Genomic DNA, 14,167 nt, shown 5'->3' on the forward strand with positions numbered 1-14,167 from the left:
ATTAAATTATAGGAAGATTCACAATCTTTCTAGCACGGCATTTTCAAAGAGCATCGTCTTCTAAGAATAAGGAGGAGACGTGTGGCCTAAATACTTATTCAGAGCAGTATTCAGCATGCCTGGAATGTCCTGCACTGTGCTTTTGTACTGTATGTGTTCAGGGGGGCTGTGTTTCAATATGACAGCAGATCAAACTGGAAATGTCCAGAATCTGGGAAATGCTGCACTGGTTCTTCTGGAAAATAACAATTAAGAGGCGAATACTCATCAGAAGTCTAACTCACCGGGTGGCTGCTGTGGTTTGGCGTTTCCTCTCTGAGGTGCTGGAAGATCTGCCTGTCAAAGTCCTCTCTCTGCAGTTCAGCTGCTGCTCCCGAACAGGCCTCCAGCATCCTCAGAGCCACCTGGAAACACTGTGGGGAAACATGGCCAGACTCAGATCAGGAGTTCACAAGCACACAACTGTAAGTGGTGACAGCGAAGAGACGTCAGGCCGATTTCAATGCCTGAAATCTGCACATAAAACTGCAGAGTTTGCACTGCTGTGAACGTCACTCCGCTCACCTTCAGGAGCATCTCAGAGTCTTCTTTGTACTGGATGAGCGAGGTGACCACGACAGAGGCCAGGACAGGCACGATCATCCTTGACAGCTTCTTCTTGGATACGAGGTAGGTGAGCAGGGTGAGACCCCAGTAGTGTATCTCTGAAAGACGAAAGTATGAAGTCAGCATTGAAATCAGAACAGTTTCAGTATTCAGAGGAATTTATTATGTTCATTTAGGCGTTACTATTAAAGACAACTGCTCACTGTACCTCGATCCTGCGGGAACATCTGTAGTGTATGCAGCACCGTGTCGATCGCCCCCTGCTGGCAGAGTAAGTCCACTGCACCCGAGCAGTCGGCCAGCGCAGACAGCACCTTCAGACCACACCGCTGTATGGTGGAGCTGCTAATGAACTGCACAGACACAAACATCACTGAACATCAAGCTGCTTGAACACACTGTGATTAATATCAAGATGTCACCAAAATGGGGTGGACTAAATATTGGAAACAGGACCTGGATCTGAGTATAATGCATGAAGCCACAGTAAAAACTGAGCTTTCATGCGGGCAGGATGACTGAATACTGCAGTAATATTTTCTGTGTGTACCTAATAAAATGGCAACTCAGCTTATATAAATGGGTGAGCACTACACAGCTTTGGAAAAGTATCCAAGCACATACTTTAAATAACTTGCTTTCTGAAAATGAATTGTTTTGACCACCTGAAGCACATAATCAGCTTGAAATCATCAAAAAAATTCATGAAGATGCAAAGACTGACTTTTCTACTGAGACTGAAGAATGATTCGTACTGTGTGCACGTGGTAAGATGATAAAATGGATGATTGTTTTGGAATAACAAAAGTGGCAGTCAGAGGCCACCCCCTTGTCTTTGACTATGATTCAAACTTCATGCTTTTCACTGGGTCTGTGATGAAGACATAATAGTTTTGACATAAAAAGACAAATACACAGACAATATATTTAATGTTTGAGCTCATCGGCTTCACAGATCTTTGCAAATATCTGCTTACTCTGAATTTGACATTGCAACATGTTTCAACCAATCTGCATAAATACGGTTTTATCACTGTTATTCTGAGTGCATTCTGTTTGTATCCCCTTTTAAAACAACGTCCCAACACTTTTAGAATGTGGGTTGTGAAATTGCTCTTTGCTGTCAGTCATTGTTTGAGGTCAAATCGGTCGAATGGTTTTTATCTATTTTAGTACCAAGACTATGGTTAAAAGGAAGTTGAAAGTTATGCTATGGTTAATTACTGGCTTTGGACTTCCTCACAGACATGTGATGCCTTTTTTTCTCATTTCTACCCTTTTCAGAGGCGGTTTTTGTCCCTGTCTACCCCCCAAGGCAGAGAGGTACCAAACAGCCACATGGTAAAAGAAAAAACGAGCAAATTCTTTTTAGAAATGTAGTTACGGATGAGTTGGGGGAGGACTTGGAAGAGGACATGTGGGAGAACGCTCCACACAGAGTAAATGACAGCACTTCCTGCGCCAAATTCAACATTATACAATTCAAGATCCTACATCGCACCCATTACTCCAAAGCAAGACTGGCTAAAATACATCCAAACACGGATGCAAGCTGCGACAGGTGTCGAACACTGCTGATTTAACACATATGTTTTGGTCATGTCCAACACTGGCATCCTATTGGTCTACCATTTCTAAAACGTTGTCAGAAGCGTCGAATATTAATCCTCAACCCAATGTAGCTATGGCCATATTTGGTACCACAGATAGAAGTCATACAACATTAAGGAAAAGTTATAAAAACATAATTGCCTTTACGATGCTGCTTGCACATAGAAGAATTTTATTGCATTGGAAATCAATAAATCCAAGTGTCTTTGTGGTTTAGCGACCTGACACAATTCATACAATTAGAGAAAATAAAATATACTCTAAGGGGGTCAAGGGACAAATTCTTTTCTGTCTGGGTCCGGTGTTGATGTACTTAGGTAAATTTAAAACGTCCGACTTAAGTAAGTGTTGGGGGAGTGTAATGTAATTACATCCTTCCGATGTTCTGCTTGCAGGACAACCGACTATATAATTTCTACAATGAATGGATGGACTGTTGTTTAATTTATGTCATGAATGAGAACTATATGTACCGGCTGAGTGTTTGTACACTACTTCTTTTTAATGTGGAAGAAGAAATCCCATCAGGGTTTTTTTCAAGCTCTACCTCCTGTATTCTCCTTGTTTTATCGTCATTCTGATTTTTTTAATTATATCAGACTAAAAAACTGCAGACTGAAAAAAAGCATGCAAGGGCATAAAAGCATCAAATTGTGGAAAGGCTGGAAGAAAATGTGGAGAGGCGTTCTGGGACGGTTGGTGCATTTGTACCCTGTTGAGAACCTCCAGGTAGAGGGTGTGAGCTCCTTCCACCACACACTGGTTTTTTAGGACCTTCAGCGACACGTCGGCCATGTCAGGATCTGCCACCGAGACGCCGTGCTCCCTCAGACTGCGGTCTGGTAGTTCACAAGGAAGCAAGTGAGGACAAAGAGTCGAGCAAATGTAGGCGCAGATACACAACCGCTCTCTTATCAGTCATTAATCTAATAAGGAGCGTCAGAACTGCAGGGGTGGGAGCAGGGCAGGAGTACACTGTAACCTCATTATGATGAAATGAAAACGAAACAAGCTGCTCCACTGTACCGGCTTTGAATTCCCCTGCTGAACAAAGACAACTTATAGCTCTGCCATGCAGGCCTGAGAGCTGATGGTCTGAGTGAGCAGCAGCAGAAAATCAAGAGTCCTCAGCTTCGTTTGGGAGGTTTGTCTCGCTTCATGCGCACCAAACATTCATTTGTACTCACACAATACGACATACTGTACACATTCCTGACCTTCCAGGAAAGTAGCCACAATCAACAGATCCCTGAACTGCATTTAGAGCTGTTTACTCAAGGTCTGATTGCCTGAGTTGCAGTTTAATGCCTATTATTACAGCTGCATTCATAGATTTTGGGTGGACGCGGCAGATATCCACAAACACAGAATCTAGTACATATTTCAAGTACATATCACTGAGGAGCAACATTACTTCAATATTCACTCTCCTTTTAGCTCGGTTTTGGTCTCCATCAGATACACAGAAATATTTCTTCTATTTCTGAAAGGTAATAAAATCCACTTGCGTGCACCTGGGCAGAGGAAGACCAGACTGGCCTGCAGAGCCTCCAGCTGAACCTCCGGCTCAAAGTTATGGATCCTCATGGCGCTGAGGATCTGACTCATGGCCATGTTCAGCTCATCTAGACTGGCAGTCCTACAGGAACAGAGAGACAGGTTTCACTCTGAAATGAAACATCAGCATCAGTGCTTTTTGGTAATTTGAGATTATTTTTGTTGCTTGATGTTCATTACTTGTTATTTTAAAGAGTTATTTTAAAGTCAGAAACCAAAAGCTCTGCACACAAACATGGAAGCCCTCTGTCCTGCGTGATTTTCACAGAATGGAAACTGTGTTAACTCCCTCCTCCAGCTTGGTCTGTACCAGCTCTATATGGAAAGTGTCCTGAGACAACTTCTGTTGTGATTTGGCGCTATACAAATAAAATTGAATTGAATTGTTCACGCCCACCTTCCCTGGAAGAGCAGGTGGAGCAGTTTGCAGGCGCTGATGCAAACTTCAGCTGAGGATGAATGCCTCTTCATCATCTCCACTAGGTTGACGTGGAGGCCACTGGACAGCAGCAGAGAACACATTTTACCTGCAAACACATTCACTTATTAAAAAAAAAAGAAAGAAAAGAAAAACACATCGATTACAGCCGATTAAGTTTGTTAGACACTGCTGAAGACTCACTGTTGTGCATGATGAGCGTGGCGATGGCACTGGTAGCAGCTTCAAACACGCTGGGGGAGGAGGAGTGGAGCAGCATGGCCGCCATCAGCTGTCTGTGAACAGGAGTCCTGGAAACAACAGCACAACATCCCACAAATGCCTTTACATTCTCTCATCGCATAGAGCAAATAACACTGTTAAACATCTGTAGCAGATGTGTGTGTGTGCGTGTGCATACCTCTCATCCTGCTCCTCCTCTGATTGGTTCACTCCAGCTCCGTGCAGTAACAGATTGTGAATGGCCCAGCTTGCAGCTTCCTGCGGCAGCACAAGGTCAAGACTTTGATTATCGAAACCACCGCTGTTAAATCCTGCTGCTGCTCAAGGAACAGACGAAGCTGGACTGACCTGAACGGCTGGCTCAGCCGCGTGGAGATCCAGCGCCATACAGCAGACCTCCATCCAGCCCAGGCCCATGTCCTCCACCTCCTCCTTACCCCTATTCTCCTCCTCCTCTCCCTCCTCCAGGCCCTGCTCAGCCACCGCTTTGTTCTGCACGATGGTTGCAGCTGAAAGACAGAGGCAGCAATTACTGAACTCCATGAGATCTACTCTAACCATTAGATTATTCACCAGCTACATGAGTTTGTTCACTTTAACTGGGCTAAATCTTCAGGTCAGGAAGTCAAATGTTTTGTGGTGGAGACTATTAACTAACTACAGTTATGTTTGGCATTTCACCTCTATAGTTTAACATTTATCTGTAGTGACTGCAGCTTCATCAGCACAACATTTAAGAGCACTGGAGGCGCTAAAGTCAGATGTTTTTAAATTGTACAAATATTGGCAACCAGGAACAATTCAAGATTCTGATGCTAGCTTGGCTGTGCTGTTCAACATCTACCTCTGCCGCTTCGGTAGTTTGTCTGGTGTTACTTTTGTTCTAGTTGTAAGGTTTTTCCAGAAAACTTGTCTGTCGCAAAGCCTGGAACAAGATGTCAGCTATTTGTGTTCATATTTTACATCCTGGAGAACATAAGACAAGACGAGTGACAGCTGCAGGAACTCAGTTTCAGGATGAAGACAATGTGCTGTTTTTGCCCCCTAATGTGATTTATCCTCCTGCATATCACACTGCTATGTCTGCATGCTGAGGTCAAGGCATTGTACTGTTGTCTCTGTGGCTAATCTGTGCGGATATAAATAAATTAGTTAAATATAGCTTGTGTGAGTGTGTGTCCTTACTGAGATCAGCCAGACAGGAGAGAGCGGCGGCTTGCAGCGTGGCGTTATCAGGGAACGTCTGGCAGGCTCTCACTGCGACCCTCTGGACGCCGTTCAGTACCAGGATGTTGTAGTAACTCTCTATAAAATGAGACAAAACAAGCGCACCATGGGTTGAACGAAGCATCTGCTGACCCCTTCAGTCTTAACTCGTCACCTGGTAAACACGCTTATCAGGATGAATGAAATCCAAACACTGCGGCACCAATAGTGCGGATTCATTGACTGCACAAACAATCCAGATTAGACTCCAGTTATTCATTGACCATGAATCTGAGAGCTTTTAAGTGCTGACTACAATAGATTTCACATTGGTTCCAGTGAACTGCAGAAATATGCAACTAAAACACATTTCATCCCCTAAAGGGTAAGTATGTATTTCTAGCTGGCCACCGCACCACACTATCCTACCCAAACATAATTACATTTATATTAAAATGAGGCTTAAATATTAATATAAATTATAATTTGTCCTCTGTGCCTGACCTGATGTAAACCTCCTGAACAGGCAGCAGGCTGTCTCCTGCAGCTCCTCCACCTCAGGGAAGGCGTCCATAGTGGCGATGATGACGCTGTAGCACCGAGCACCTCCCGACATCAACATCTCCACGTTACTGCCTGGAAGAGAGAAGCTAACTGACACCATCTCTGCTGTTTGCATTTGTCAACCTTCGTGTTTGGTGATTTTAGTCTGTGATGGATGTGTGAAGCAATGCTGCAGGATTTTACGACACGGCAAGAAATAACCCAATTAGAATCAGTCTGTAGGTGCATAAAAACAAAAACAGCAAATGCACAAGACAAGAAAAACAAGATAGAGGTCTGGAGAGAGTGGCATTCCCAAACAGTCTGGAATCCCCCGGTGGCCATGATGAATCATACATCTGTATAAAGCTCAGATTAAAGCGGAAAAAATGTTCAGGACTGAAACTTTGTTATGGCTACTTTTCCACTTTTTTTATGTCCTGCTCCACTTTTCACGCAGGAATCATCCAGCTAATGAGAATTTCACTGCAGGGCATCGGCAGTCTGGGGAAATGTTTGCCCTCAGTCGCTTTTGACCTTCATCCTGCTTTTAAACTAATATGTCATGTGTTACATTCAGTCTGTGTCTTCATAGAAAGTGCATGTCATGACATCTGTTGTGCAAAAAGCTTTTCAAACAGACAGAAACTCCCAGAACAGCTTGTTTTTACCAGAATACATGAGCTGCCGCAGCCACAAACACACAAATAAGACGCAGAGCGCTGCTGTTTGGCACTGCAAAATGCAGAACTTCACCACAGCCGCTTTCTTTATGGTATCACAGATATATCTGCATCAGCAGATACGACAGCCGACAAGTATCGAGATACAAAGAAACGACATTGTCGCTGTACTTTTGAGGTCATTTGAAGGCATCGACGTCATGATTTGTCCTGTAAAGAGCACCGATGGGTGTATTTTATGTAAAATATTCAACTTGGAACATATTCTGGTCTTTAATAAGCAAATGGAAGTGATTCTTATCAAAATGTGTTTTAGTTGCAAAACTAAAATGGGCTGAAATCCGATTTTGATCAATATGCCATATGTTCATTATTTTCCTTTATAATGTGAGATTAATTCAATGACTAGATGTACAGGACATGTCCAGTATCTGTCCTGGCCTTTTATCTTGTGCCGACGATGCCATGCTCTGTCATGGAAAAGCTGGAATTATCCTTATGTAACGCTGTGTTCCTCGGTGGAACTTCCCTGAGGATTTGACCATTTTCAGCAAACACTGCCCTCCTGTCCCACAAACAGCTGTTCTGAAGCGGCAGCACAACATCACAGGTTGGCTGGTGCTAACCTGATTTACATCCAGACTGTTTAAAAGGCATTGCAGTGACATAATGGTCTGGTGGTGGTCCTCCTTTCGCGATCAACATGTGGCGTCACACATAAACTAAAACATTAGCAGAGTGAAAGAGGCCAACACTTCACCCACTTTTTTTTTTTCCTCTTACAGCTCGTAAACATTATCGGGGCATCATGGAGTCTCACCTGGGCGAGCCAGAGGGAGCAGCACCTTCAGGGCCTGCAGAAGCAGCTCGGGGCTGTCCTGGAACCTCTGCAGAGCCGCCAGAACCACGACGTGATCCTGGTTCTCCACAAACTCCACGAGGTGGTCATCACTTACTGGAGACACAGGCACAAGACATCTAGTCAGCACAGCAACATGTTCAAAGCTAAAATGCCAAACTTTACATACAGGCACAAGCATCATCTAGCTGCTAACGTTAGCATATTAGCAGGTCAGTATGCTAACGTTATCCACGCTCTGAGATGGATGCTAAAATTCGCATTAGGCTACACTGAGTGCAGCTGAGGTTGATGGAGCACAGCTGAGAAACTTGAGTCAAATGATGACAAAACCTGACATAATGTCCTAAAATGGACAAGTTATGGATGGAAAACCACAGATTAACTCTTTTTATGAAGTTAACAACATGGCCTTTCCTCTGGATGCACCCAAAGGCTACTGCTATATGACAGGCTATCCCTGCTGCAGAATACTAAACAAATCAACACGTATTACTGCACAAGCAGGTCAGAGTCGCCTCACCTCTCTCCAGGAGGAGCTGCAGAGCTCTACAGCCTTGGAGCTGAACCTCCTCACTCGCAGGAAACGTCTTCATCGCCTGCACCACCAGGCCAAACGCATCCTCCTCCTCCTCCTCCAGCAGCAGCAGAGGAACAATGTCTGCAAAACCGTGAATTAAACAAACATCAAAACCCAATTCTGACTGTTACTTATAATTTGTTCATGCAACCACAGAGTGACTTCAAAGTTAGATGGATCAAAGTGTTGAACAGGAGGAGAAAATACTAAAGAATACTAAACAAAGCACATACACTAATTCTGTCACCTCTTGATTAAGCTTTTGATCTCAAAACTTGGTGTATCTCTTGCAGTTACAAATATGAGTTCTAGTGATTATATGAATATTTTTTTAAATGCTAATCAGATCCAGAAGCAGGAAGTCTTTGGTTTGCTTTATAATTGTCTTTGGCTGACAGTGCAGCCACTGACATTACACTACCACACACAAACCAGTCTGCAGGCCATCTGACGAAGGTCTTAGTTTAACCTCTGCCTGTCTCTGAAGTAGAGATCGACCAATATGGCTTTTTCAGGGCCGATACCGATACCGATTATTAATAATCAAGTGAAACTGATAGCCGATATTTAGAACCGATATTCATTTTCAGCAAAAATGAAAATTTTGGTGTCAAAATTTAGAGAAACACACCTGGGATTAGAATGAATACAGTATACTGTTTGTTTGTTTGTTTGTTTGTTTGTTTGTTTGTTTGTTTTGTGTACACTGAAAAAAAGACTTTAACTTTTTGTAAAATAACACAAACACAAAATCTTAATTGAAATGCCTTTAAGTTTAATTATTTTTAAAACAAAAAGTGCAGGGGCCTTCCAGCCGCATTTCTTAAAACTCACTCAAATGAATAAATAAATAAATAAATAAATAAATAAATAAATAAATAAATAAATAAATAAATAAATAAATAAAATAGCTGCCTGAATATTTTAAACATCAACAAAATAAACTGAGCTGAACTGTTCTGAAATGTGGGTCTGAGTTAGTACTCCCAGTTCAGTAGCAGGAGACATGCCAGCACCACGGTTTTCATATCTTCGAGCTTGGAAAAGCGTTTCATTACACACGTGAGTTGTAGACGCGACGGTAAATTTATTGATTGAAAATAAAACACACTAAGGATAATCTCCTCAACGTGTGCTCTCTGCCTGACTCATATCCCTGGACTTTACGAGTGACAGGCAATTTAACACCAGTAGTTACGTTGCTGCACCATAGTGTCGTGAGAGCACGAGCGCTGAGGGAGAGGCGACTGTAAACAAACAAGGACACGTTAGCATGTAGTACTGTTAAACATAGGCTAGAATCACCTCCGGTGTTGTTTATTGATAAACCGCCCCACGGGCTGAGGCACGTTAGAGATTTATTATTCCCACAAAGTAAGGGTAACCCAAAGGGCCTATATTATTATTGTGCGTCTGGCCACAGCTATAAAGCGGTTGCGGCAATTCTGATGTAGTGGTAGTTTCATCGCCAGAGCCAAACAGCGGAACTAAACAGGTTTTCATCCCTTATACTTGCTGTAGTCTACCTACCGGTATGTCGTTATGTCTTCTTTTCATTATTGTCAAGTAAGAAGCTTCAGGTCATGTTCACTTTGTTACGTCTTTTTTTTTTTTTTTTTTTTTTTTTTTAGGTGCGTGACACTACTTATCTTGCAAAGTCGTATGCTTGATGTGATTAGACAAGTAGGTCGGTGAAATGTCAACTCCGGGCTTACATGTTATCACTGAAATTAATCATAAGGTTGTGGTATTTTTAAAACTTCATCATAGAGGGTTTTTATTGCAACTTCGACTGACTCTGTCGCTTTATCTCTGCTGGATCACCGGAGCAGTCGTCTGCTTCTCCTTGTCTGTGGCGCTGCATGTAGAGGCTTCAGTGTTGATTGGCTGTCACTGACTCACTTGTGCAATGTAGCCAATCAGTGAGGGCTGTGGGTGGGACATTGTTACACAGCCAAGAGTGGTGACTTCAGGCGGAGAGACGGCTGCATCAGAGCCGAAGGAGCGCGTTTTAAAATACATTAATTAATTTAATCGGTCATCATTGGAAAAAAACGGCCGATGCCGATTATTGAAAAAAAGCCCAATATCGGCCGATATAATCGGCCAGGCCAATAATTGGTCAATCCCTAGCTTCACACACAGCATGATGACATACAGGTCACTGCTCATTAGATTAGAAAGAACATAACGTGGCTCTGGGGGGAAAAAAAAAAAAAAAAAAAAAAAACAACTACAAAAAGCAAATGAATTTTACTGCAGCAGCCTCTGAGAGGGGAAACACTGACACACACATAATTACTCATGGGCTGCAGTTCTTTAATGTCTAACACTGTGAAGCTGATGTCGTTTACCTGATGTGAGCAGGAGCGCCAGAGCTCTCAGGCCAACCATGGTCACCTTGGAGTCTGTCCTGTACTGAGACAGTACCTTCAGGATCTGCCTGGAAAGCACATCAGTCAAATCATCAGCATCCTCACTTTCTATCACCTCTTACTGTCTGAGCACACTTGTGAAAGCACTATTATCAACACTATGAAGGAACTGAAAAGGTCACATGGAAACAATATATTAAAACTGACGTCTGATAGTAGAATATGACGAGTCGGCTACTTACAATGAACAAGAACTGAAAACTGAACGTGACATCAGCGAGCCAGAATCTATTAATTTAAGTAAATGTGGATATATAATATACATCTGTATATAATCTATATTTGCTCTCACACAGAAATATTCAAATGCATGAAACCCATCATTACCAGCATATGATGATTGTAACTGCAATAAGAAACGTTGGATAACCCTAAAAAACTTACTACTTTTCTGCACATCCTTTTCGTACATCAGGATGTGATTCACTGCCAGAGCTGCTTTGAGCTAAATGCTAACTGTAGCGATTAGCATTCAGTCTGGATGTCAAAAATCAGCCACAAACCATCTGCAGACACAGAGGCGAGCGACAGGAGATGCAACCCAGTTTACTGAAGAAGGTTTAAATTACATTACATCACATGGCAGAAATCTATGTGGCGCTCTGCCTGACAGACTCTGCTGCACGACATCAACTCCCTATATTGAAGGAAGCATCAATAATCAGTGTTCAGTGTACATGCATTTGTTTTTGTATGTTCTATGCATTACCAGTGCCTCATACAATGACTAGAAAGCATGAATTTTGCATGATATTTAAGTTAACTTTCATTCTCACGGTGTTGCTCTTAGACTAACATCAACGGCAATGCTAACACGCTGATGTTTAGTAGGTGTGATGTTGACTATGTTCACCAGTTTAACGCGTTAGCATGCTAACGTTTGCTAATTAGCACTGATCACAAAGCTCAGCTAAGCCTGATGGGAATGCCATGAGTTTTGCAGGTGTTGCTTGGTTGGTGGCTGCAAAATCTGATCAACCACACTGGTGTAATGTTGTCATGTGATATGAGCCATTAGGGTGGTAAGATGAGAAAATGTGAATTCACTCCTGCACAGCTAATAATAGTGCAGCAAAGCCAACATCCAGCGCCTAATAAGCACGCCTTTACTTACTGGTGCACTCCCAGTACCTCCCAGTCCTTGGTTGTCCTCAGAGGTCCGGTCAGCCGGTCCAGCGTACCGGGGCATATTTCAATCAGTCGGGACAGCAATGACCAGCCCACCTGCAGCAAGATCACACTCTTCAGCTAGAGATGAAGCAACCAACATAACACTGAAGGGAAAGAAGAATTCCTGGACAGGTGAAAGGAAACAAACTTTTCAAATCAGATGTTTGTGGAGGCTGAATATGAGTCTCACAATGGCACTTTCATTTTGTGCCAGTCTCACCTCTGATAAGCTGCAGTTTACTGCAATCACGAGATGCGTAAACAGGCTAAATCAGGCATAGGTGTGTCAGCTGTGGATGACTTTAAAGCTACAGAAACTGTCTCAGCAGGTGATGCACAACACCTGAGTGTCCACATTCAGATCTGTTTGCGTGTAAAGCCACCAAGACACTGCTGCACAATCAAAGGTGTGTGATGTACCTGTTGGACTCCTCGGCTGCTGATGTGGGACGACAGCACCACCACGAGGGGGACGTGGACGTCTTTGTCCTCGAACAGTTCAGCTGCTGCATCAAAGAGCAACGGATAAGAAGATGTGAGACATTAGCTCTGATGGATGGGATGTCTTCTTTAACTCATTTCTATTTTTAATGAAAGGATGGAGAATAGCTGAACAATAACAAGGATTCAATTATAAGAGCGAAGCTGTCAGCAGTTTATTTGCAGTGACTGCAAAATATGAATACTAGATGTATTACAACACAAGACAGAAACACAGCAAATCTTCACAGTTGAGCAGCTGGAAGTGGGAAATATCTGGCATTTTTGCTTGAAAATCAGTTTCTGTCAAGCAATTAGTCCTGTTTTCAGGATCTAAATTGCATAAAAGTACATAATTAACATTATTGCAAGTGTGAACTTGATTACAGAACATACATGATGCATTATGATAAACTGGGGTGCAATTTTAATATCAAAAACCAGATGTTGTTCAGATGGATTAAATCACACCTACCAAAGAATGAATGCAACTGATGCTTAATGCGTCTGTGTCATATCTTTATCTGCAAACTAGCAACTACAATTAGGTGTTGTAGAGCAAAAGTCCCTTAAATATACTTGAACTCCTCATCTGTGGATGAAGAAGACAAACCAAATAGTTCCTGAAGGTCAAACAGATCAGTGATAAAGTAAAACCAAGTCACTCTAAAGAACTGGTGTGAAGTACAAACAGTCCAAAAGTCTAATCATAAATGACAAAGAAAAGCAGCAAGTTCTCACAGTTAAGAAATTGGAACCAGCAAATGTTTGACATGTATAGTTAACGATTAATTATCTGCCAATTGATTAATGGACTCATCAGTGCCACACCCGGCAGAAGGAAATGGTGCAGCAGCGTGATGCACATGCAGAACAATGTGATTCCTACCGATGTCGGTGTGCGCCAGGAAAAGCAGATCCTGGATGATCTGGATCAGGGTGCACAGTTGTCTGTCCTCCTGTGGGGTGTTCAGCCTCACCAGGAGTTTCCTCAGCCTTTCCTCCAGTTCCTCTCTATTCACCATGGTCTTTGATATACTGGTTCCCAGTTGACGGGTCGACGTGCATTTAGGGTCGATCGGCCCAGTCCCTTAAAAACCGACGAGGGGCTCCGAGCGGCCACACTGCTGCAGCATTGCTCCAGCCGCATATCATGACATCACATTACTAAATATCTGCCATGTTACATCACGTTACATTAGCTTCAGTCCGGCTAAGAGGCTGTCACGACTGGGGAAGCTGTCAGTGTGGCGGAGTTTCGGTTCCGACGCTGACATCACCCTCCTTTCCTCTGGCGGAGAAGTTCGTTCCTCTTTGAGAAGTTGGGCACTTTCTGTAATTTCCGTGGGGAAAGGTCCGCTCTCTCTGACAGGCGTGTTCCTCCTTCCTTACAATCGCATCATATGACTCCAGCGAGAAAAACTTCCCGTTTGTTAAAGAGGAAACTGGGAAATAAAACGCGGCGCGGGGGGGGGGGGCGGTCACGAACAATCAACTGACCTGTCGCGCGGACTATCTGTAAACCTGTCGGTGAAGATTCTGCGTAGATTATATCCCCGAATGGCTTTTAAATCAGATTAGATTACACGTCCAGGTGCTGTTGACTCCAGAAATTGCCTCCCACCGATTGTGATTCACCCATTTTATAAACAAGTTTGACTGACTTGGCACTGATTTGCGCCGTATTCCATTCAACAATCTGTCATTGCAATGTTTGTTTGCGAATCGGCACACGTCCTTAGCCTCTATAGAAAAGATTAAAACTTTTTACAACTT

The 14,167-nt window shown here is 43.0% G+C and overlaps 1 protein-coding gene across 4 annotated transcripts in view; it reads right to left on the reverse strand.

Annotated features, from left to right (window-relative positions):
- lrrk2 (leucine-rich repeat kinase 2) overlaps nt 1–13,853 on the reverse strand; it is a 33,013-nt gene extending 19,160 nt beyond the window's left edge. For 3 of the 4 annotated variants that reach the window (XM_070972597.1, XM_070972598.1, XM_070972600.1), the window contains exons 1-17: nt 13,281–13,853; nt 12,332–12,417; nt 11,856–11,965; nt 10,661–10,749; nt 8,250–8,387; nt 7,688–7,822; nt 6,146–6,277; nt 5,621–5,740; nt 4,784–4,944; nt 4,614–4,693; nt 4,397–4,503; nt 4,172–4,301; nt 3,732–3,856; nt 2,929–3,056; nt 815–959; nt 565–704; nt 285–413 (exon numbers count right to left, since the gene is read on the reverse strand). In XM_070972597.1, coding sequence (XP_070828698.1) covers nt 285–413; nt 565–704; nt 815–959; nt 2,929–3,056; nt 3,732–3,856; nt 4,172–4,301; nt 4,397–4,503; nt 4,614–4,693; nt 4,784–4,944; nt 5,621–5,740; nt 6,146–6,277; nt 7,688–7,822; nt 8,250–8,387; nt 10,661–10,749; nt 11,856–11,965; nt 12,332–12,417; nt 13,281–13,416 — 2,091 coding nt within the window. In that variant the 5' untranslated portion in view covers nt 13,417–13,853. The remainder of the gene's footprint in view (nt 1–284; nt 414–564; nt 705–814; nt 960–2,928; nt 3,057–3,731; nt 3,857–4,171; nt 4,302–4,396; nt 4,504–4,613; nt 4,694–4,783; nt 4,945–5,620; nt 5,741–6,145; nt 6,278–7,687; nt 7,823–8,249; nt 8,388–10,660; nt 10,750–11,855; nt 11,966–12,331; nt 12,418–13,280) is intronic. The other variant, XM_070972599.1, reaches the window with a different exon arrangement.
- Nucleotides 13,854–14,167: the final 314 nt, after the last annotated feature.

This window comes from Chaetodon trifascialis, chromosome 10, assembly GCF_039877785.1.
Source record: "Chaetodon trifascialis isolate fChaTrf1 chromosome 10, fChaTrf1.hap1, whole genome shotgun sequence".
Classification (NCBI taxonomy): domain Eukaryota; kingdom Metazoa; phylum Chordata; class Actinopteri; order Chaetodontiformes; family Chaetodontidae; genus Chaetodon; species Chaetodon trifascialis.